General features: G+C 42.2%; 1 protein-coding gene across 3 annotated transcripts in view; it reads left to right on the top strand.

Moving 5' to 3' along the window:
- LOC145346793 (ALS2 C-terminal-like protein) overlaps positions 1–25,194 on the top strand; it is an 86,506-nt gene that overhangs the window by 49,632 nt on the left and 11,680 nt on the right. For all 3 annotated transcript variants that reach the window (XM_080194527.1, XM_080194525.1, XM_080194526.1), the window contains exons 11-20: positions 1,279–1,481; positions 4,987–5,052; positions 6,842–6,937; positions 8,658–8,819; positions 11,868–11,979; positions 14,591–14,668; positions 16,715–16,845; positions 17,857–18,090; positions 19,381–19,465; positions 23,112–23,269. In XM_080194527.1, the coding sequence (XP_080050653.1) occupies positions 1,279–1,481; positions 4,987–5,052; positions 6,842–6,937; positions 8,658–8,819; positions 11,868–11,979; positions 14,591–14,668; positions 16,715–16,845; positions 17,857–18,090; positions 19,381–19,465; positions 23,112–23,269 (1,325 nt within the window). The remainder of the gene's footprint in view (positions 1–1,278; positions 1,482–4,986; positions 5,053–6,841; positions 6,938–8,657; positions 8,820–11,867; positions 11,980–14,590; positions 14,669–16,714; positions 16,846–17,856; positions 18,091–19,380; positions 19,466–23,111; positions 23,270–25,194) is intronic.

Below are 25,194 nucleotides of genomic sequence, written 5' to 3'. Positions count from 1 at the left end.
ACTTTGGGAGTTTAGAAAGACAGAGTGGCTGTTGTTTTATGTTCGTAGTAGCAGATTTATCTTGCTACACTCCAGTTGAAGTCCTGGCAGAGTGTTCAAGGCCAACTACAGTCTTTGCCTACTTGTGGTTTAGGAGCAGATGTTGTTAGGCAGGGCCTTTTCCCTTTGGTATGAATGTTTCTGCCTGTCTGACCAGAATTGCCTTCCTAAAACCATTTGGAAAGGTTTTTTCTGTCCTGAGATTAGGGCACCTTTCCGCATGGACCTGATAGTTTCTAATGAGGTTATTGTCAGACGCTGAAGTGTGGATGTCACTCATCCATATAGCATCTTGATGAGAGATCTTTTCACTCATTGCTTATGGATTTCTTCTGGTTGCTAATGTGCTATGTTGCAGTAGAGGCTGCAAACTGTATTTTGCAATTGGTTAGAGAAATGGAACTGTAATTATAGAATCCCCACGGTGCTGAAGGAGGCCATTTGGCCCATTGAGTCTGCACCAATTCTCCGACACAGCATCTCACTCGGGCACTATCCCCATAACCCCACGTATTTACCCTACTAATCTTAGACATCTTTGGACACTAAGGGCAATTTAGCATGGTCAATCCAGCTAACCTGCAGATCTTTGAGCTGCCGGAGCACCTGGAGGAAACCTATGCTGACAGGGGGAGAATGTGCAAACTCCGCACAGACAGTGACCCAAGACTGGAATTGAACTTGGGTTCCAAGTGTTGAGAGGCAGCAGTGCCAAATACTGCGTACCGTTCGAGGGTCATCTGACTCGAAATGTTGGCTCTATCTTCTCTTCACCAGATATTGTCAGATCTGCTGAGATTTTCCAGCATTTTCTGTTTTTGTTTGATTCCAGCATCTGCACTAATTGGCTTTTTTGAACATTTGTTGTGTTCTTACAATTCCATACGTGGGCAAGGAAAAAGGTCACCTGACCTCGCATTATCTTTGGAAAGTGTCCATTTCAAGTTATACTTTCATGTTAAGATTTCGTAACTTTGTGTGATTTGTGACAGTATTTATTGCTGTTTGTTTACATTACAACAGTAATTATACCTCATACTTTGTTGTGAAGAGTTTTGAGATATCCTCAGGTTGTGAACGGTGTAATTTAAATGCCAAATGTTCTCGCAATTCACTCTTTTCATCCTGTTGTCTTCCCCCTTCCCCAATCCTCTTGTGTCTCCCTTTTCCCCCCCGCCCCCAACCATCTTGTCTCTCTTTTCACCCCCCCATCCTGTTGTCTCCTATTCTGATTCACAGATGGTATGGTTTTGGAAGCTGAACCAAGCCATCCGGCAACATCTGGATGGCAAGCTGGATTTCCCTTTGTGGGGGGAAGAAAGCTCTGAGAATTCATGCAGTGTGCCTGCGTGTCGTTTTGCTGCCTACACTTTTATCAATAATCCTCGATTTAAGGATGCAGTCTACGAGGGAGATTGGTATCAGGGGAAACCCCAGGGCAGGTATGTGTTTCTTTTGAGTCTCCTAGACTTTCCAACCAAGGTCAAACTTGAAGACCCAAGCTGAAAAATATGCTTGATATATTTGGACCATGGTTAACTGTGGTGCAATGTTTTCTGAGCAAAATGAAGCTTTGCCACCCAATGGCAGTTTGATTGGTATTTACTTGTACAGTGGAATATCCTTTACACACTCCTATTGAGAGTATGTATATCAAACTGTGATAAGTATGAGTCAAACACAGTATGCAGCACTGAGAGAAGAGATTTGATCAGCTGTAGGGAGCAGTGAGAGAAGTTTTGACCAACTGTAATGTTAAGAACACAGCTGGTGACCACTGGGTTATTCCAAATCTCAGCAGGGAAGCATGAAACAACACTATTTTACAATTTGGCATAATGTGAGGAAAAAATTGGAAAACAAGAGAATGATGTCCTAGCTGTGAAGGTTTTAAATAGAATGTGTTTATTAAACAATAAAATAAACAGCAATACAACCAACTAGAAGTATACTTGACTAAAACAATGGCTATACAGTCTCACTAATTAGATTACTAATTTTATCCTGTTCCAAACATCTCCATTTGACTACCTTCAGAGCTAATTCTCCACAAAATTCCACAACATTTTATTGGTTTTCAAAAACTATAAACAAAATCTAGTAATTGTTACCACACCAGATAGTTATATCTTTTTGGAGTACAGTTTTTCCATTTGATTTTCCCTTATCTGAACTAACCTCTTCAGAAGCCAAACTAAATACTTTCATTTTGTGAGTCTACCTTAGAATGCAAATGCCAAGTTCACGCCTTGTCTTCTCATTTGTACCTCTAACAGCCTATTCAAACAATTGTGTTCTATTTCCATACCCACTTGCCTTAAGTAAACATCTGTTTGCTGTGTTGCTAGGCTTATCAAAAGCACTAGTCCTATTAACACATGCACACTGTCCCTATCTTTAAGCAGCCTGCATTTTCCGACAGTTTTATATAAAGATATATAACCAGCAGGAAACATTCACATTTATTAGATTTCCTTGATATTTTCATGTCATCACTATTTTTCTTAGAGCAGTGAATGAGGAACATTGTTCAGCTTTAGCATTGGTGCCTGTATTATGTTTCTCCAACTGTCTTTATTCTTTTAAATCTTTTACCTTAATCCATATAGTATATGCAAAGTTTTTCAATGGCTAATTAAGGTTCCTTCTGTTTAGCTGTGTTACTTCTTGGTCTGTCCCTATGCCTACAGCTACAAGTTTATTCTCTTGTTGAGTGAAATGTGTTTCTGGTCACAGATTGAGGAAAACACCACGAATCACCTGAGTTTTATGACCTCTCAAGTGAGGCTCAGTGATTTCTCACCTGAATGGGCAGCATGGTGGCAGTGGTTAGCACTGCTGCTTCACAGCTGCAGGGACCTGGGTTCGATTCCCGGCTTAGGTCACTGTCTGTGTGGAGTTTGCACATTCTCCTTGTGTCTGCATAGGTTTCGTCCGGGTGCTCCAGTTTCCTCCCACAGTCTGAAAGATATGTGGGTTAGATTGATTGGCCATGCTAAAAGTTGCCCTTAGTGTCCTGAGATGCATAGGTTAGAAGGATTAGTGGGTAAACATGTAGGGATATGGGGGTAGGGCCTGGGTGGGATTGTGGTTGGTGCAGACTCGATGGGCTGAATGGCCTTTTTCTGTACTGTAGAGTTTCTAAGTCAAACGCCAACTTTTGGAGCTGTCTTTCAGACATCTTTGACCATATTTTGCCAATATGGCCAGTCTGCAGGAATATTGCTAATATACCATTTATATAGAACATACCATTTATATAGATGATCTGGAGGAGGGAACCGAGTGTACGGTGTCGAAATTTGCTGATGACACCAAGATTGGTGGAACGGCAAATTGTGCGGAGAGTGTGGAGAGTCTGCAGAAGGATCGAGATAGGCTGGGTGAATGGACCAGGAACTGGCAAATGGAATTTAATGTTGGCAAGTGTGAATTTGTCCACTTTGGTAGGAATAATGGTAGGAAGGACTATTACTTATATGGCGAAAAACTGCAGCATGCTACGGTGCAGAGGGACCTCGGGGTCCTTGTGCATGAGTTGCAAAAACCCAGCTTGCAGGTGCAGCAGGTGGTCAGGAAGGCGAATGGGATGCTGGCCTTCATAGCAAGGGGGATTGAATATAAAAGTAGGGAGGTCTTGCTGCAGCTGTATAGGGCACTGGTGAGGCCGCAGCTGGAGTACTATGTGCAGTTTTGGTCGCCACACTTACGCAAGGATATTTTGGCCTTGGAGGGAGTGCAGAGGAGGTTTACTAGGCTGATACCGGAGTTGAGGGGGTTGAGCTATCAGGAGAGGCTGAATAAACTAGGCTTGTACTTGTTAGAGTTTAGAAGAATGAGGGGAGATCTCATTGAGATGTATAAGATGATGAATGGGATGGATAGGATAGAGGTGGAGAGGCTCTTCCTGCTCAGAAAGGACAGTAGGACTAGAGGGCACAGCCTCAAGATAAAGGGGGGGTGGTTTAGAACGGAGTTGAGGAGGAACTTCTTCACTCAAAGGGTGGTGAATCTCTGGAATTCTCTGCCCGTTGAAGTGGTGGAGGCTACCTCGCTAAATATATTTAAGACGCGGGTTGATAGGTTTTTGATAGGCAAGAGGATTAAGGGTTATGGGGAGAGGGCGGGAATGTGGAACTGAGACATGACAGATCAGCCATGATCTTATTGAATGGCGGGGCAGGCTCGAAGGGCTAGATGGCCTATTCCTGCTCCTATTTCGGCTGTTCTTATGTTCTTTAATGACAAATTGAATACTATTGTCAAATAATCTTGTAGTTTTGTTCACAAACTTGTTTATAAAACCAATTTTTTGCAATATGTCTATGGCATGTAAAAACAAGAGGTAACATTACCTTAAAAGAAAATACTGGTTTGGCCGCAGTTAGACCATTGTCCAGTTTGGCTGCCTTACTTGAGGAAGGTGAGCAAATCTGCGGCAGGCACTGTCTGGAAGGATGGCGAATCCAGGTTCAGTCATCTTTTTAAAAGGTAATGAGTTGTAAAGGTAAAAATTTTCAGGACTGTTAAGGATAGTGGTAATAATTGTTGACACTTTTCTAAGAGCTGACACAGACATGATGGGCTGGCCTGCCATCTTCTACCCTCCAGACGTTTCAATTCATCCAAAACTTTTGCTGCCCGTATCCTAACTTGCACCATGTCCTATCAGCACTGATGCCCTCTGCTAAGAGAAATGGTAAAATGCTAAATCCTTATTTCTGAGTGAACACAACCAGTGAAGGGTTTTCACTCCCAGGGTATGCAAGTCTATACGTCTTGAACCTATGAGCCCTGATGTTTAGAAACTTGTGGGTTGTGGATCCACATTTTCTAACCTGTGCTCCCTGCCAATGCTGTTTATTGTTGGGTCCATCCAGCATAAATTTTTTTGGGACTAGGGATGCAGATGGCTGCAGTCAGTAATTGATATTTTCATTGCTTTAGTGGAATCATGAAATGGCCAGATGGACGAAATTACATTGGAAATTATGAAGCTGGTCTGGAACATGGGTAAGAAATGTCAAGACTATCTACTTCCACCTCCATAACATTGGCTGGCTTTGCTCCTGCCTCACAGCACCTCTTACTACAACCCTAATCCAAGCCTTTTCTAAACCTCTAAACTTGACTGTTCCAGTGATCTCTGGGCTAGCCTGCCATCTTCCACCCTCCAGAAACTTCATCCAAAACTCTTGCTGTCTGTATCCTAGCTGACACCTAGTGCAATTGACCAATCACCCCCGCGCTTGCTGACCTACAGTGGCCTATAAACTCCCAAGCCAGCAACACCTCAATTTCAAAATCCTCATCCTTACTTTTAAATTTAAATAAAATAGATTTTCCTAGCGATGTAACACCTCAAGCCCTACAATTATCTCCAATTCTGACCTTTTGCTTCCCTGTTTTCATTGCTCCATTATTGGTCATGTCTTCAGCTGCCTATTTCTGGAAGGCCCTCCCCAAATTGCTCTGTGTCTCCCCTCTCTATCACCATTTAAAACACTCATTTAAAGCCTATCTCCGACCAAGCTTTTGGACATCTGTCCTAACATACCCTCATGTGGCTGATTGTTAACTTCAGTCTGATTTACTGTGAAGTATTTGAGATGTTTCCCCATTTTAAGATGTCATATGAATACAATTTTTTCTGTAAAGTGAAAGCAGCAAAGACTCAATGGTCAGCAGATCTGGCAGTATCTGTGCAGAGAAGCAGTTGCTGAAAGGTCACCAACCTGAAACATTTGCGAAGCTGGCGCATTGTAACTTTTCCACCTCGGAACATTTGTCATTTCTTTGATTAAGGGTGAAGGGCTTGAATGGCAAAGTGAAATGACAGCCATTTGATTCTTGATTTGGCCCAAAATCCAGCTCAGCCAGAAGAAACGGTGATCCAGTCTGTCTGATATTTTACAAAGATCATCGTTGAAGGGAGTTTGATCAGTTCCATTCCAAGAAAACACCACTCACTTCAGAGGCAAGATCAGCACCTAACTGACCATTGCACCTGAGATCAAAGTTTGATCAGTATGGGGTAGCCACCATCCCCGAGATGTCTCCCACTCTGAGCATCCTCCTTTTTAAAACCCCCTTTTAAAATCTCCCCCTCTGATTTTTTTTTTGGTCACCCATCCTAAAATCTGCTCCTATGTCCCTGCCAGTTTTGTCAGATTACGCTCATGTGAAGAGATTTGGGACATTTTTGCTGTGTTAAAGTATTTTCAAAACAAGCTGTTACTTAAAGTGTAAGACAGAATTCAGTGCTGTTTTATTGCTTGGACATGAGGTGAAGATGCTGGCATTGGACTGGGGTGGGCACACTAAGAAGTCGCGACACCAGGTTACAATCCAACAGGCTTATTTGGAATTACAAACTTTCAGAGCATTGCTGATGAAGGAACAGTGCTCTGAAAGCTTGTGATTCCAAATAAACCTGTTGGACTTCAACCTGGTACTGAGACTTCTTATAACTGTTTGGAGGAGTGGGACAAAGTTGGAGTCTCCAGGACAAATGGAAAAGCATTCCACATCCATCCTACTATCGAGAATGTTGTGAAACCTTTGCCCTGCAGGTACCTTTTTTAATCAGCTGAGCACAAAACTGGGATATCCCTGCCTCTCTATAGCATTTGTTTAGATCAGAGAGAACAGCCTTGAATGCTGGCGTGGTCAGCATACAGCTTTGATTAGAAGTCTACGGATGGTCACGGGTGGATGGGAGAAGGAGGAGCCCAAGTGGCCCTGGGAAATTATGAATACCATTGATCTATAAGATTATTACTAACTTCTGCTTTTGTTCCAGCTTTGGTGTGTATGTCACTCCTGCAGGGCCAGAGAGCTTTGATTGTTACAAGTGTCACTGGAAAACAGGGAAGATGCAAGGCTATGGTATCTGTGAGTAAGTACATCAAATCATTGATTCCACTTTGTGGTCATCTCTCAGGCTTTGAAAATACATGAATGTGTTTTGATGGACGGAATTTTCCATGAAACCCGCTGTGCATTTTGTTGCAGCACAGGCGGCTGCCGTTGGTGGGATCTTTTGATCCTGCTGTTGTCAGTGGGGCTTCCCACTCACTGCCTTGAAGCCCACTGTAAGGGTGCACCATTAGAGGGACCAGAAAGTCCTGTTGGTGTGAACAGCTGGAAAATTCTGTCTGATAACTCGAGCTCCTACTTGACTCATGCTATCTGTCCTTGATTAACCTGTGGATCCTTCCAAAGTGTGCACTAATTTTTATCCCTATTTCTAGATGCTAAAATGTTGCCTACAACTGACATTAGACCAACTGGTTTAATATTGCCCAGTTTGTCCTTCTCTCCCTCTTTGAAAGGATTTCTCAATTCTCTATCTTCTAGTCCTCTAACAAAATTGGCTTTAAGGGGTGGTGAATATCTCTACTTCTCCTCTCTGCCAACCCAGTGACATAACCATCATGGGTCTGGTGATTTGTTTCAGAACTAATTCTTTCTCTAAGTATTGTTCCACTTTCTTTGTGAAATAGTCTTTCTTACAATGTGATATAAACAAAAGATGTTGGAAAACCTCAGCTAGTCTGGCAACATCTGTGGAGAGAGAAACGCAGTTAATGTTTCAAGTCCAACGTGACTCCTCTTTGGACCTGAAGTTGGGTAGGAATGTGATGGGTTTCATGCTGTTGAAAAAGGGGGAGGGTCAGGTGGAGTAAAAAGGGAAGGTCATGGGTAGGTTCAAGGACAGGGGGAGATTAAAGATGATAAAGATGCCTTGGAAGAAAAGGCAAAGAGAATGAAAATTGTAGTTGTAAAGGAACAACATATTGGCCAGAGTAGCTGCTAATAACAGAATAAAGGTCAAAAATGAAATAAAGGTACAGACTGGCACTGGAGGGAAATCAAATACAAAATGGAGGACAGAGTTCATGGTCTGATGTTGTTGAATTTTGGAAGATGAGGTTCTGCTCCTGAAACTTGAGCTGGACTTCACTGCAAAATTTTAGCGGCTGAGGACATCAATATGAGCATGAGAGCAAGGTGGCGAATTGAAATAGCAAGCACGCAGAAGTTTGGGATCATGCTTGCAGATTGAAAGATCACCCATCTCACTCGATAGGGAAGGCAGAGTTTTGGATTGAGCCTGGAGCAAAGAATAAACGTTCAAATAGGAACTTGGAGGAAGAGTTTTGGCAAAATATTAATATCCTGTTAGTATTAGTAATAGGTAGTATTACAATCGGGCTGTTTAATGATACAGGGCTACTGAAGGAGTTTTCTCCCCATTCTCTCTGTTCCTATCTGGAAGACACAGCCTTGCTCAGTTACCAATGTGCAAATGCTGGTGCTTCTCTGGTGCCTCCTACAAGTGGCTGTTGACTGGCTGTCAATTATCATGTCATTCTACCAATTGCAGTGGAGCTACTCCTGGCTTTTCCTGATCTCTCTCTCTCGATTTCTAAAAGGAATCATGAGATATAGATTAGGAACAGTGGCTAGGATTCCAAGCCCCCTCTCCTGGCATCACCTTGGCTGTGTTAAGTCAGCACACACTACATATTGAAAACTTAGATGCTTCAAGGCCTGTTGGGTGTAATACCACACAATGCAGTCTGTAAACATATATCAAATGAATTTGTTCCCAGGTATGGAAATGGAATGACTTACAAAGGCTATTTTCAAGACAACCAACGGCATGGATTTGGAATTCTACACTGCTCACAATTGGAAAAACTTCCCTTTAAGTATGTTGGACATTGGGAGAATGATAAGAAGGCTGGGTATGGAGTCTTTGATGACCTTGACAGGTATGAGGCAATCTAAGCAGCTATGACAAAACTGAAGCAATAGGCAGAAGAATTGATCAGCTAAATTATTCCTTGTTACAAAACAGCTTTGATATATCATCAACCTCTGCATCAACCTCAGTGATTTCCAAAAGAAAGTAAATACAGCTCTTGGAGATAAAAGGATTAAGAAATATAGGGGAGAAGGCAGGATCAGGATATTGAATTTGATGATCAGTCATGATCAAAAAGAATGGTGGAGCAGGCTTAATGGGCCAAATGGCCTACTATTTTCTGTTTCTATTTCCTTCATGTAAAACAAAGATAAACTTTACTGTGAAGCTCCCAAATTTAGGTGGTTAATCTTGATTTTTTTTTTTGCCTTTATGCCATTGCTTAGCACTAGGTTTAACACTGTGGTCCCTATAGCACTAGTTTTAACATTGTGGTTCCCACAGGTTTCGTGTCCATTCCATTGAGTTACTTGATCATTTAAAAAAACCTTTCCAACTTCTGAAACTTGTCCTGAGGGTTTGAAAGGTTAAATTCTGTAATTGTTCTGGTGGTTGTATGCTGTATCCCCTCCAAGGCCATTATATATTTTACTGCGATGCGGTGCCTGACACTGTACACAATACTCCAGATAGGTCCCACCTAAACTCTACAATTAAAGCTATCCACTCCTCCCACCATTTGAGATGAAGATGAATTCAATTAATCATTTTGTATTACATTGTATAATATTTTATACATGTCCTTCAGCTTTTAGTGACAGTTACCAGCTCATGTCGCACAGTTACCTTTTTATTCCAAGTGCTAATAATCTCTCAGGTTGAATCTACTGTTGTGACAAGGGTCTCACCTGCTGGTTGGAGAACTGGCAGAAGCCCCCTGTTGCCTCTGGTGAATAAGGTCTGTGGGAATTAGGTATCTGTCAGGCACTTAACCACCAAGGTCGAGCCTTCCGTGTGATTTACAACCCTGCAGACAGAAATCCTTGTCCTTGTGGTTAGGCGGGAAGAAGGCGATTAGGGGAAAAAGAGCACAAAGTGACTATGTGCCTCCTGCTCCTGCCACCTCCCTTCTTCCCTGTGTCGGTCCCTCGATCAGACACTGGGTGCAATCTTACTGCCAGTTCATGCCATGCTCCCGCTGCAATGAAGACAGAATTTGGCAGAAAGCCAAATCTCCCCTCACTATCGTGGGATGGAAAAATCCCACTGGTGTGAATGGCTGGAAAATTCCGGCCACTGCCTTTGAAAGTGGCACCACCCCTGAAAGTCTACTAGTAAAACCAACAGAGTTTGCTTTCTGGGTTCCCTGCTTAGGACAGGACAGGCCAGGCCGCCACAGATTTAATACCCACAGCATGGTGAGGTCCTTCAGTGGGCATTGGCCATTTGTGAACCTTAATTAGTATCTGTGCAGGAAGGCAGTCCATGAGTCTTTGTGCCTTGGACTTATTGGGCAGAGGCGGGATAGAGAGCACACGTGTCATCCTTCTGCCCAACTAAATGTCCCCCTACCTCCAAGCTTGCCATTGGAAGGGTGGGGGTGGCAATCAACTCCATTCCTTATGTGGCATCTTCTTCCATGCTTCTGGAAGTCCATACATACAACAACTGTAGGCACTTCCCCTATAATATGTTCTTATTTAGTTTTCCTGCAGAATACAGATTAAGTTAACTTGACTCAGTCAGAAGCTCATTTTGATTGACTTGGATGGTTGTGGGTAGCAACTCTGTTCTGCATTGAAGCCCCCAGGTCAAGATTAACACTTCAATAAGCATGGGAAGAATGCTTGTATTTTGCAGGGGTGATTGGAAATGCAAAAACCTATCTGCGGAAACATTATTTCCGTGTCTGGTGGTCAAATCATTGATTTTTTAAAAAAAAATTCTTTCATGAGATATGAGCATCGCTGGAAAACCCAGAATTTGTTGCCTATCCCTAATATAATCATAGAATCTTACAGTGCAGAAGGAGGTCATTTGGCCCATCAAGTCTGCACCGACTGCAATCCCACCCAGGCCCTATCCCCATAACTGTACTTATTACCCTGACGTTGAGAGGCAATTTAGCACAGCCAAACAACCTAACCTGCATATCTTTGGAGTATGGGAGGAAACTGGAGCACCCGGAGGAAGCCTACACAGCCACAGGGAGAGCCTGCAAACTTCACGCAGACCCAAGCTGGGAATCGAACCCAGGTCTCTGGCGCAGTGAGGCAGCAGTGCTAACCACTGTGCCACCCTAAATTATTTTTGTGAAGGCGGTAGTGAGCTACTTCTTGAGCCACTGCTGTCCACATGGTGATCAGACTTCTTAAGGAGATGATAAATTAGAATGACTTCTTTTAGAAAATAATACTTTGGGATGTATAATGAAGTAAGGTAAGGGTAGTATGTTTGAGAGAATTGGGTGACTGTAAACATATGATTTATGAAGTTTTCACCATAGGTGTTTTCTTCACCTTATGCCATGGTCTGTCGTAGATTCATTGAGAGAATTTATATCACAGAAGGAGACTATTTGCCCCAACAAGTCTCTGCAAGAGCACCTTGGCCAGTCGCTCTACCTGATACTTTGTCAATAGCCCTTTCCCTTTTAAAAGCCACCATTGAATCTATTTCCACCGGGCTGTGTGTTCCAGATCCTAACCGCTCACTATATGAAAAAGTTTTTCTTCCTGTCACTTCTGATTCTTTCACTAATCATTTTAACCCCAATCAGCCATGCTATACAATTCCTTTTGCAAAGCAAAATTTGCATCTGACCTATACTGAACAGGAGGTGAAAAGGGAAGTGCTTGCTTCATGTAGAGGGAAGTTTATTCTGGCCTATGTTATACCCAACCTGTGAGTGTTTGGAATATCAAATCTAAAGCATTTCATCTAATCTGAGCATGAGTTAGCTCAAGAGATGAGTGAAGAAAACCAGAGCAGGAGGAAAGAAAAACTGACAGTATGTATTCAACTATCACATTTGCTTTGCTTTTCTCTGTTTGGTGGGGCTTTTTCTGACTTTAGCTGAATATTCAATTTAAAAACTCTCTGGTTTTATATATAGGGGAGAGAGGTACATTGGCACATGGCTGGAAGACTGCAAGCATGGGAATGGCATTGTTATCACACAATCTGGGCTCTGCTATGAGGGCAACTTTCAATACAACAAGATCATGGTGAGTGGAAAGCAGTTTGTTTGTGGACCCCGCGTAGTGCAGAACACAGCCTTTCCTCTCCTCACCTTGTTAAACAGAAGCCCAGTCTGCTCTTGGACTGATGTTTTGAGGAAGAACAGGGTAGTTATCCCTGGTGTTTGGTCAATGTTTATTCCTCAAAATACATGACAGAAATAGATTATCTAGTTGTATATCTTACAACAAAGACACAGGCTGAATTTCCAAAGTATGCTATTGGCTGTGAAGTACTCTCATTCTGAGATTGAGATTGTTACATAAATGCAAGTTCTTTCTTTCTTGACCTTTTTATTGCCTTTGCAAGGTGATTACACTACTTCCGACAGACCTTGTTACATTTGACATGACACTGATGCTCACTGACATATGCGCAGATGAATTTCTTTCCTCCGACCGCTCCAGGAATGGAAACCCTTCTTTTTCAGATCACAAAAACGCCTCCACGTTATGTTGTTCCGTTCCTTTTGCAGATGGCATGGCTTCTGGGTTTTCCCCTCTAAAGCGCCTGCAAGCCTACCCCGCACTCTCTCCATAAAGCTTTCCCTCCACCTGGGCAGCAGTCCGAATGATCAGTTTCTAGCCAGACTCGAATCTTTGTCCTATCCCAGCAATATGCAACAGAGCTGAGTCTGGGGATTTTGAGATGGGGTCTGCTTTAAGATGATCAGTAACTGGATGCCCTGTTATCCTGTACTTGCTGTGTCAAAGAGGGGGCCAGAAATGTTTAAGGTCTCGTTTTCTACCAGATTAGTTAATCAACATCTCACAGAAAATGGCATTCACATTTGCTCAGAACTGTCACGTCTTTTTAAGCAGTAATTCATTGCATTCAGGCGGTTCAAACATACGCAGCAAATGTCCCACTAATGCAGTGAGAGATTTGCTTTGTAGGCAGTTGGTCTTCTATATCTAGTAAAACAAACTTTTTTCTTCAATGGCTGTTTATCCAGAGCAAGATATTAGTCTCTAATCGGATTAGAATTTTGCTTCTAATCCAATAAATTGTAAATCTCCATAGATTACTTGTCCTGCTTCTTGGTGGTTTCTGTAACAAAAGAGTTTGACTCTCAACATCATCTCAGAGGGGCTAGTGGAATGATTTGAGTTTGGCTTGCTTAGGGGTTTAAAAAAAGGCAGCATGGAGAAGTTGGGCCGAAGGGCCTGTTTCCATGTTGTAAACCTTTATGACTCTATGGCTTCTATCTTGATGTTGTGGGCCTACCTGAAGCTATATTTTCAATAGCATTGCCTGCTAGATTGCAAAGCAAATCTTCAAGATGCAGTGCATTGGAAGCTTTGAACATTGGAAGCAGAACGGAAGCACGTGTTAAGACATCAGGGAAAAATAAGATGAGGGTGAGTGACTGAAACAGATTGAGCCACAGAAAATCAGACACCAAGGCTGAGATGCTCATTGAGTGGCAGACAAAGGTACTAACACGCACGTTGTCCAGCATTTATTTGGAACATGTACTGATGGGGGAGGCCACAGTAACATTTGTAAATAAATTCAAACCCCTCTGCCTGATGCCCCTCCCATGCGTAGAGAATACCCAGCATTTTATAGATGGCAAGTGGCCATTTGTTTGCAGCGGCTCTTGGTAATGTCCCAGAAATGTCAAGCTCAGACGGAATAACTCCTTCAATTAATCCATGCTATTGTTAATCTGGCAGTTTTGGTGCAGTGTAGACAGTGTTTTACTCGTATCCAATTTGCCTGAGTATTTGAGACAGTGGACAAAGAACAGCACAGGAACAGGCCCTGTGCTGACACAGATGCTCCTCTAATCTACTTTTTTTTTGCCTCTATATGGTCCGTATCCCTCTATTCCCTATTCATGTATCTATCCAGATGTCTCTTGAACATTGTTACAGAATCTTCTTCTTCCACCACCCCTCCAGCAGCATATTCACCACCCTCTGAGAAACTTGCCCTTTACATCTCTTTTAAACTTTTTCCCTCTCATTCTCAATCTATGCCCTCGAATAATTGACCCTTCGACCCTGCGAAAAAGACTCTGACTATCCACTCTCTCCAAGCTTGTCATAATCTTGTAAAACTATTTCAGGTCACTCCTCATCCTCCGACGCTCCAATGAAAACAATCCAAGTTTGTTCAATCTTTCTTCATAGGCCCTATCCTCCAAACCAGGCAACATCCTGGTAAAAATCTCTTCCGTACTCTTTCCAATGCATCAACGTCATTCCGGTAGTGCGGTGACCAGAATTGTACACAATGTTCCAGATGTGGCCTAACCAAAGCTTTGTATAACAAGATTTTCCAAAAAGAAGAAAAGAACCTTCTGGAATCTGAGCAGGTTATACTTTGTCTGAGAATAATGTTGAGGCTTAATGCAGACCTCTTTCACTCGAGTACTAATTCACCCAACTTCAATTTCTTCAAATTGTTTTGTTGTCACGGGGCTAAGGTGCTGAAGGAATTCAGTGTAGCTTTGGACGTAACCCACAGCTTTGCCAGTTTCAATTTATGGCTTCAGCTGTTCGGCCTGCTCTGGAGTTCTTTTCTTTCCTTTTGAAGGATCTCCATTTCATAGCTGACCAAAATTTTATTTGCTTTCTATACAATTGCCAGGGTCCCGGAACAATTCTGTCAGAGGATGACTCTGCATATGAAGGAGAGTTCACAGAGGAGCTGGTTCTAACTGGAAAGGTAGGAGCTTCAGTATCCATGCTATGAACAGGTTGTTCAATTGTACATTGAATAATGAGACATACCAAGGCTGGAATATAATAAAAGAAACCAGTGGCTCACATGTAGCGAAAGTTGTTTTATGTACAAGGAAGGTCTTGTACACAAGGATGTGCTAATTTACAAGAAACACATGCTGGGAATTTGGATTTGGAGATCATTGTGCTCTGCAAGATTTTCAATCAGTAAAATTGCACGCCAGCACTGCTGAACTTTCTGGTCTCATCTATAACATGCACACCCTGAGCTGGATTTCTGCTTCCGAGGGAAATGAGAATTGGTTCACTAAATGCTGGAAATAGATTTTTTTGCAGGAAAAATGATTTCTTCTGTCTTGCTGACCCCATGATATTTTAATCGGTTGGGAGGGCTTTGTGTGGAGAACAACACAGCTTTCAAGGTCAGGGCCCCTATTGAGAGGACCACAGGAAACTGGTATTTTATTCCGCACACTACTTTGGTGTGCTGGTGTGGCTTTTGGAAGCCCTAGAAATAAAAGCAAGCCCTCTTGAAGAGCTCAAGAGCAATGGGGGAAGCTGAGGAATCGGGAACATTTGGATAGGTAAGTGGATGAAAGGGTAATTATGACCCTATACTTGGAACCTAGACTTTGTACATTTAAATCCCAATAATGCCATGTTGATGAACTAAGTTCAATAAGTCTGTGGGGTTGCACTAGGAATGGCAATAAACCTTTGAATTTTCAGAAAAACCCAACTGATGCAGCAATGCCTTTCAGACAAGGAAACCTGTTGCTCCTCTCTGACCTGGCCTCTGTATGATTCTGCTGTGTGGTTGACTCATAATTGCCCTCATCAAAATGAGCAATGACTGTTTCTTTGAATGATCTACTTTGAAGAACAAATAGTGTTTGAGCACTGGCTGAGGAATAGATAACACAAGGTAGCTGAGATGAAGTTCACACAGAAATCTATTATCAGTACAGAACCAGGGTTGTAGAATAATCACTGGTAGGTTAGGGCCCCGTACTTTGCTATGAAGCAGGAAACCAGGAACAAGGAGAGAAAATTAGAAATGAAAGCAGGAAGGCATTATTGGTTGGAAGATGTTTTTAGAATAGGTAGATTGAACCATCACCCTCAGTTCCATTCTTCTCACTGACGATGACAAAGAGTAATTTTCTAAGGTTACTTGAGGAGGAGAAAAGCTGTAAATGCTATCGCAGGATGGTCAGCACCTGGTAAGAGGGCTCTGAAGGAAAAAGCTCTTCCTACTCCAGACGCTAACTTCTGTTTTCTCTTTCCAGCTGCTGATGAAACTGTTGTTTATTTCCACTATTTTGTTCATTGTTTTATTTCCAGATTGCTTCTGAGCACCAGGTTTAAATATTTTGGGTAAATTGGATTGACAACTGTATTGTAATGAAGATCCAGAGATGAGAAGTGACTGTAGAATTTCTGGGTAGTTGGAGAGAAATAGCCCCGACTGAGATGTTGATTTGTGATTCTCGATTCCATAGGAGCTGTAGAGATACCCTGGCGTAACTTATACAGAGCAATGAAACCTCCCCCACCCCCGAAATATACAAAACCAGCATTTCACTGGGAACTCATCTCCAATCAAAGTTACGATGAGAGATTGGAAGACATGCTGAGCTAATGGTAAATGGTGGTGGCTATGCTACTAGACCAGCATTCCTGAGGCCTGGCCTATTTCTTGGAGACATGAGTTCAAATTCCATGACAGCAGCTGGTGAACTTTAAGGTCATTTATTAAATCTGGAATAAAAAGATTACCTCCATAATGGTGATCGTGAATGACCAGATTGTCATAACAACCTACCTGGTTCACTATAAAATCCTTCGGGGAAGGAAACCTGCTGTCTTTGCCCAGTCTGGCCTACATGTGAATACAGACCCATAGCAATGTGGTTGACTCTCATCTGACTCCTGAAATGGCCAAGCAAGCCACGCACTTGTATGAAAGTGTAAAAACAAATTCTAGGCCCATGAGTAAATGCACTAATATGCAATTATTTTGTTCCAGGGAAAACTCACCTTTAGTAACGGATATATGATAGAGGGCTGGTTCAGCAACAAATGGGGAAGTGGCTTGAAGACCAATGGAACATTCTGCAAACCCACCGAGGAGTTAAAGCAGTTAATCACCAGCAAAATGTGAGTGTGAATTGTCTAGACATATCATACAGTGACAAACTTCCACAGCTTGTTTGTGGCAAAATCAACTTGACTAAATTCCCTTACGTTGCAACAAGTTCGGTATCTACAATGATTCTTGTGACTACGATTAAGCAAAAATCAAATGTGAAAATATTCAACTCATGGAGGGATCTTTTCAATGGGTTGAAAAGGTATCTGGCCCAGGTTAATTGACATCAAAGATTGGCAGACAAAGTAAATGAACAATTGGAAGCCCTCAAAGGGTGGATATTTTGAGTGCAGGCCAAACAGATTTCATAGAAACATAGAAGATAGGAGCAGCAGGAGGCCATTTGGCCCTTCAAGTCTGCTCCATCATTCATTAAGATCATGGCTGATCATCCAACTCAATAGCCTAATCCTGCTTTTGTAGAAACATAGAAGGGAAGGAAAGTTATTAAAAGTTAAAGTTTCCTGGATATATATTGGTAAAAACGAAACAACAGCTTTATGATAAATGTCAGGCTCATAATCCAGTGGAGCACTACAAAGAATATAGCAAGTAGAGGAGAACTGAAAAAAAGGGAATAGTTGGCTAAATGTGGGACTATTGGCAGGTAATGCAAAGGGGAATCCAAGCTTCTTTTAAAAACACAAGTTATAAAAGGATACTCGATAGAAAGATGGGATCAATTGAGGAACCAAAATGGAAATTGTCTTGTGAACGGTGAAGTTTTATGCCAGCTTGCACTTGAGACGGGGTGATGGCAGTGCAAGTTGTGTGGAGGAAGACCAAGGAAGGGTGGTTAGGTGAGCAGGGAAGGATGGAGCAATGGCTGAGTAAAGATTGCAAGGGTAAAACAGATGGGGAAGATTCCAGCCATTATTTTAGTTTCTCTCTGCCCAGATGCTGGCTGGCCTGAGACCTTATTAATTTTATTTCAGATTTCCAACGTCTGCAGTATTTTTCTTGTCTATTAGTGTCAAATTTAGGAGGCTGTTTCATGTGACAATTTGTTTTCATTCTAGGCAATTAGGCAGCCACATAATCCCAGCTAAAGATCGATGGCAGGGAATCTATGACCAGTTTATGGATTTCCTTAACTCTGGCTCTGATGAAACTTCAGTGGAGTCTTTCCTCGGGTTTTATTCAAAAAACAGAGAAAAACGGAAAAATCGGAAGAGTAAGCCAATAACAACAAAAGTGGAAACTGCAATGGAACATTCTACTGAGGACCCTCTTGATTTTCTGTCTTGCAACAGGTAATTTCCCTTGGCCACCAATTCTTTTCTCCTTTCTTCCCTGAAGGTGTTGGTGTGTGACTTCTGTTAGAATGTCTGGCCAGGCAGTGTCTCGCTAGGCTATTTGACTGCAGAATACATCACAGTTTAGCCTGATTCTGTCCTTGCCTGGTAAACCTGTTTGTTTCAGCAGTGTCACTGAATGATGATCAAGAGTTACTGGTCTCCCCCCACCCACACACCACCCCTCCCTTACATTCAAGAGAAAGGTTGATAGAGTTTTGGGCACAAAGGGAATTAGTGCCATGAGGATAATGCAGGAATACGTTGAGGTAGAAGATCAGCCATCATCCTGTTGACTGGCAGAGCAGATTGAAGGGCCCAAATAGCCCACTTCATCTCCAATTTCTTATGGTCAATAAATATGCCCAATATTCCACTTTGGAAAGCCTTATGCAGGTGCCCAAGATGGCTAGTTTGAGCCAGTTGCGATGGTTGCTCCAGCTATTGTAATGGTTATGTGCACTGCCCTAGCAATCCAAGGGTTTAGATAATAGTCCAGAAAATTTAGTTCAAATCATGGCACTTTTGTGAATTCCATTAGTAAAAGTAAATCTGGAAGTAAAAAGGCATCATGAGGGCTATTATAGTTCTTTGTATACTTTAAGCAAGGACATCTGCCATCCTTACCCAATCTGGTCCATACGTGACTCCAGTCCATGCCAATGTGGCTGATTGTTAAGTGACATTCAACAGGCCACTCGGCTGTATTAGGAGCAGGACATAAATGCCAGCCTTACCAATGACGTCCATACCCTGAGATTGAATTTGAAAGAGGATATTGTTCATTAAATTATCAGTGTGTACTTTGAATACATTTGTACTGACCACTGCAAAGGCCCCTGTAAGCAACTTATTCCACAATTTTCTCACTATAGTTTGATTCTGCTTGTTCATGGTAAAATTTCTCATTATTAATTTGTGCCCCTGACATAGTGGGCACATGTGACTAATGATCATAATGAACTATTTCCTTTGCCAATCACCTTCATTTTTCTTGATTATAAACACTTCAAAGAATTTGGCCTATCATGAGAGATTTTCCTCATGAACTTCTGTGGAGTTGGAAAAAAGAGTCACATTACAAGCTCTCCTGCTGACAATTGTGTTTTAGGGCAATCTGAATGAATGAGTTGAGAATAGCAAGATTTATTTGTACGTTTGAGTGAATGGGCCAATACCTGGGATTATCAGTTCTTTCCTCCCTTTGCCCAGGCATTCTTTTTAATCACTTATTTCCCTGTCTTCTAGGCCAAATGGTGCTAGCTCTGAGGAACTTGCATCAAACCAGTGTGACTTGACTAAGGAACAACAGTTGAAAGAGTACCTGAGTAAGGTAAAGCATGGAGATGGATGCAATTAAAGGACAAATTTGCATTTATATTTCACAATAACCTTTTTTTAAGTGTGGTCATGGTCACAATCCAAATGTTAGCCAGAGCTCAGTTGATAGAACGCAACTCTGAGCCATAAGGTTGTGGGTATAAGTCCCACTTCAGGATTAGAGCAATACAAGCAAAAACTGGGGGAGGGCTATACTGTTGAAGGTGCCACCTTCCTCCTCAAGTGAACATAAAAGCTCCCATGTTTGGAGGACAGCGAATGTTGTCCCCTTGTTTAAGAAGGGGAACAGAGACTTCCCCGGGAATTATAGACCGGTGAGTCTTACTTCTGTTGTGGGCAAGGTTTTAGAAAGAATTATTAGGGATAGGATTTATAGTTATCTGGAGAGTAATGAATTGATTAGAGACAGTCAGCATGGTTTTGTAGCAGGTAGGTCGTGCCTTACTAACCTTATTGAGTTCTTTGAGAAAGTGACCAAAGAGGTGGATAGGGGTAAGGCAGTTGACGTGGTATATATGGATTTTAGTAAGGCGTTTGATAAGGTTCACCATGGTGGGCTTCTGCAGAAAATGCAGATGTATGGGATTGGGGGTAATCTAGGTACTTGGATCAGGAATTGGCTGGCAGATAGGAGACAGAGGGTGGTGGTTGATGGTGAATATTCGTCATGGAGTTCGGTTACGAGCGGTGTGCCTCAGGGATCTGTTTTGGGGCCACTGCTGTTTGTAATTTTTATTAATGATCTGGATGAGGGTATAGTTGGGTGGATTAGTAAGTTTGCTGATGACACCAAAGTCGGTGGTGTGGTAGATTGTGAGGAAGGGTGTCATAGTCTGCAGGGAGACTTAGATAGGTTGCAGAGCTGGGCCGCGAGGTGGCGGATGGAGTTTAATGTGGAGAAGTGTGAGGTAATTCATTTCGGTAGGAGAAACAGATGTGTTCAGTATAGGGCTAACGGGAGGATTTTGAATAGTGTGGAGGAGCAGAGGGATCTAGGTGTATGTGTACATAGATCCCTGAAGGTTGGGAATCAAGTAGATAAGGTAGTTAGGAAGGCATACGGTGTCTTGGCGTTTATTGGTAGGGAGATTGAATTTAGGAGTCGCAGCGTCATGTTGCAACTGTACACAACTCTGGTGCGGCCGCACTTGGAGTACTGTGTGCAGTTCTGGTCCCCACATTACAGGAAGGACGTTGAGGCTTTGGAGAGTGTGCAGAGGAGGTTTACCAGGATGTTGCCTGGTATGGAGGGGAGGTCATATGAGGAGAGACTGAGGGATTTGGGGTTGTTTTCGCTGGAAAGAAGGAGGCTAAGAGGGGATCTTATTGAAACATATAAGATGATTAGAGGTTTAGATAGGGTGGATAGTGATAGCCTTTTTCCTCGGATGGAGAATGCTAGCATGAGGGGGCATGGCTTTAAATTAAGGGGTGGTAGTTATAGGACGGATGTCAGGGGTAGGTTCTTTACCCAGAGGGTGGTGAGGGATTGGAATGCCCTGCCTGCTGCGGTTGTAAATGCGCCTAGTTTGGGGGCGTTTAAGAGATCTATGGATAGGTTTATGGATGAAAAGGGATTGGTTTAGATTAGTGGGTCAGTGTTTTTTTTTTAAAAAACTGGTCGGCGCAACATCGTGGGCCGAAGGCCCTGTTCTGCGCTGTTATGTTCTATGGCCCTATCTCAGAAGCATTATACCCAGTGCCCTAGCCTATATTTATCCCTCAGTCAACATCACATGAACAGATTATCTACTCAGTAGTACATTGCTATTTGTGGGGAGCTTATTGTATTCAAATAAGCTGCCATGTTTCTTACATTATAGCAATGACTAGTTCCAAAGCAGTCTGGGACTTTCAGTGATGGTTGTGAAAGCTGCTTTATAAATACATCTTTTTAAAACTTATATTCATAGAATTCCAACAGAGAAGGAGGAGGCCATTCAGCCCATCAAGCTTACACCAACAGCAATCCCAGCCAGGCTCTATCCATGTAACCCCACCTGTATCCCGCTCATCTTCCTGAGACTAAGGGGCAATTGAGCTTGTCCATCAATCTAACATCTTTGGACAGAGAGGGGAAATTGGAGCACTCAGAGGAAACCCACGCAGACATAGGAGAATGTGCAAACTCCGCTCAGTTAGCTGAGGCTGGAATTGAACCCGGATCCCTGGCACTGTGAGCCAGCAGTGCTAACCGCTATGCAACTGTGTCGCCCTCATTGCCATTAGGAAATGTGATGAACAATTTGCAAGGTCCCACAAACAACAAGGTGGTGATAACTAGATGACCTCTTCAATTACATTGTTTGAGGGCTAAATATTGGCCCAGTGGAATGTTCCTGCTCTTCTAAAGGTCCTTCAGGACCTTTTGCGTCCGCCTGAGAGGACACAAGGCTTTGTTTAATTACATTCCCAGTGTCAACCTCTGCAATTCTGGGTAACATGACCAAGTCTGTAGAGTGAGAGCATTACCAGGGAAATATTGCCTGAGCGAGTGCCTAGGATCACACAGAATAATAGAATGTTTCAACACAGCAGGTTGTCATTCAACCCATTGTGCCTATGCAAGCCCTTTTCAAAGGGATAGCTAATTAGTTGCTCTTAGTTACCCTATGAAAACGTTTCATAATTCTTAACATGTTTATTAAATATTCCTATGACTTTTATTCTTAAAGAGAATGCACAGCTTCTCTTGTCTATCAAAATTAAGCCTTGGTATTATTCATAAACCTCGGTATTCTTTCCAAAGCCTTGGCATTTTGTTGAAAGCTTGGAAGGGCATGTTGGTAGGGCGATGAGAAAGGTAAATGCCTTTATCGATTGAGACACATATTACAAAAGCAGGGAAGTCATGTTGGAGTTGTATAGAACTTTGAGGCCACAGCTAGAGTACTATGTGCTGTTCTGGTTGCCACATAGGAAGGATTTGCTTGCATCGGAGGGGGTGCAGAGGCGATTCACCAGGATGTATGCCTAGGAGAACATTAAGTTATGAAGAGATGTTAGATAGGCTTAGATGGTTTTGTTGGAGCAGAGAAGATTGAGGGGTGACCTGATTGAGATGTACGAGATTGAGGGGCGTGGACAGACTGGATAAGGAGCAGCTGTTCCCCTTAGATAAAAGGTCAGTCACGGGGGGGGACATAGATTCAAGTTGAGGGGCAGGTGGTTTGGGGAGGTACGAGGAAATACATTTTTACTTAGAGGGTGGTGACAGTAAGGAATGTGCTGTCTGGGAGGGTGGTGGAAGAGGGTTGCCTCACATACTTTTAAAAAGTACCCGGATGAGCACTTGGCGCATCATGACATTCAAGGCTACGAGCCAAGCGCTGATAAATGGGATTCGGTGGGAGTTCAGGTGTTTTTGCGTGCCAGTTGCAGACTTGATGGGCCAAAGGGCCTCTTCTACGTGGAATGGTTCTATGAATACTTCATTCTCCACCTGTGACCTAAATCGTGATTTTTTTAAAGGTATTTTTAAAGGATAATCTTTTGGCTCTTATGTTCCAGGGTTCTATTTATAAAGTTAAGGATCCTATGTTTTTGTTTAGTCATTGTATTCATTATCCTGCTATCTTGTAAGATTACAAGGAATTGATAAAATGAGTTTAAAATGTTCTATTTCAATTCCATTGCAGGCCTTTGCATCCTCTCATCATCCTCTTGGAAAATTACTCCAGACATTGATTCTGGTTTTTCAAGACACTTTTTCAGGGATTTGTATGCACAAACGGTTACTCTCGATGGCACAGCAGGAAGTCATATCCCACGCCAAGAAACTCTTTGAGCTGGCCAGGTCAGTGTTTAAATTTCTACTGTTTTTTCCTGAAGTAATGTAGTCAATATTAATTCTTCTGAGGTAACTGCTTGAACGTGGAAATGTTCCCTTGATTAATTCTTTAACGGTAAACCTTCTATATTATTTCATTGAGTATGCAAACAGAATTTTTTTTAAGTCAATCCCAAGTATATGTATAGATTGCTCACTAATAAAGGCAGGATTTCTTTCAGCAAATTCAATGTGGACATAAGGGCTTGGGATGAGGAGGACTAGGGTGATGTACATGTGGAATGGCTTTGCTATGGGGAAAGATAGTAAGAAATCAGCAAGATTATTATTACTGCAACAGGAACTGGAAGGGTGGATGTTTCCCAGCTTAGAAACATTGCTCAAGGATTGCCGTTGTAGGGCAGCCTGGCAACAGATTTCCAAAGCTCAACAGCTGACCCGGTTCCAGCTAAGGAAAAATATGTGTTTGAATTGGTTGGTGGAAGGAGGGACAAGGTTTCGTGAATCATCAGTGAGACTTCTCTGACAGCTGAAGGGGAAATAGAATACTTGCTGTGGTATTGAATCTCACAGACTAAGAACATCCTGCGTTTAATCCCTTGTTTATTAATGTTGTGGAGATGCCGCTGTTGGACTGGGGTGGACACAAAGAAGTGTTACACACCGGATTAAAGTCCAACAGGTTTATTTGGAATCACGAGCTTTCAGAACACTGCTTCTTCATCAGGTGAGTGGCGAGTCCACTCCTCTTATTTGTTAATGGCATTTAAGAAGGGTTCTCTCTGAGGTCCTGAGCTTGGTGTTGGGTTCTGGAAGCGTTAGGTTGTGACCAGCAATCAGTGGGAGCAAATAAGTACATATGTAAGGGGACTCATTCCCTTTAGATCCCCAAAGATTCCTAAAATTTCTTTAATGATCTTTCCTGTTGGTGGTGGTTCCTTCAATTGTTAACTAGATATCCAGTTTCCAAGCAGCAAATATCATAAGACAGCATAATCAGAGAAATATGTTTTTGTCCTCATTCGGTGAGCTATATATTAGGCTTTAGGAAGATACCACACAGTAGAGTCATGACTAAGGTCACAAAAACGTGTGAAGTCAGGGAAACTGTTGCAGAATGGATAGTTCACAGGAAACTGGAAAAAGGTGGCAAGTGGTATCAAGTACTATTTCAACATTTGCAAGTTATATCAAATTGGGGTGAATAATTAATACTGAAGGTGAATGTGACAAAATATAAATGACATGAATAAAGTTGCAGAACGAACAGGTAATTGCCAAATGATATTCAATATAAATAAGCTGAGGTGATGAATTTTGGTAGGAAGAATTGGAGGTTGTTTGCTGTTTTGATATGTCAAGAAAAGTAAACAAACTAAATGCTGGAGTTCCTTATGTTCCTTTAAAAAGAGGTCAAATTATATTTGCCTTGATTAGGCCACACTTGTATTTTTATACTCAGTTCTGATTTCCATATTTTAAAAAGGTTACAGAAGTGTTGGAGGCAGTGCAAGAAAGAAAGATTCACAAGAATAGCACCCTAACTGTGAAATAAATGTCAGGCAAAGCTGAACAAACTGTGCTCTTTATTTAGAAACTAGGAGACTTGTGTGTGATTTGATATAAAGGTATTTGACATTGTTGAAGAGGTTAATAGAGTTGACATGCAGAAAATGTTTCCACTTGTGATGGAAGCCAATACTAAGATTAATTTATTAGTTATCATCTTATATTAATAATTAGGAAATTTCGGAGGAATGTGGGATCTGCTGTAACAAATGGTTGAGCTGAACCAAATAAGTACATTTAAGGGAAAGCTAGAGGAGCACTTGAGGGAGAAAGGAACTGCAGAAATGCAGACAGAGTTAAAGAGGAATGAGTGACCTTGTATGGACCATTAATGTGGGTGGCACAGTGGTATGGCAGTTAGC

The sequence above is a fragment of the Carcharhinus amblyrhynchos genome, chromosome 8 (genome assembly GCF_965287045.1).
Source record: "Carcharhinus amblyrhynchos chromosome 8, sCarAmb.v2.hapA, whole genome shotgun sequence".
In the NCBI taxonomy this organism is placed as follows: domain Eukaryota; kingdom Metazoa; phylum Chordata; class Chondrichthyes; order Carcharhiniformes; family Carcharhinidae; genus Carcharhinus; species Carcharhinus amblyrhynchos.
Note: the sequence above shows the minus strand (reverse complement) of the source record. Positions and strands in the feature narration are given on the sequence as shown.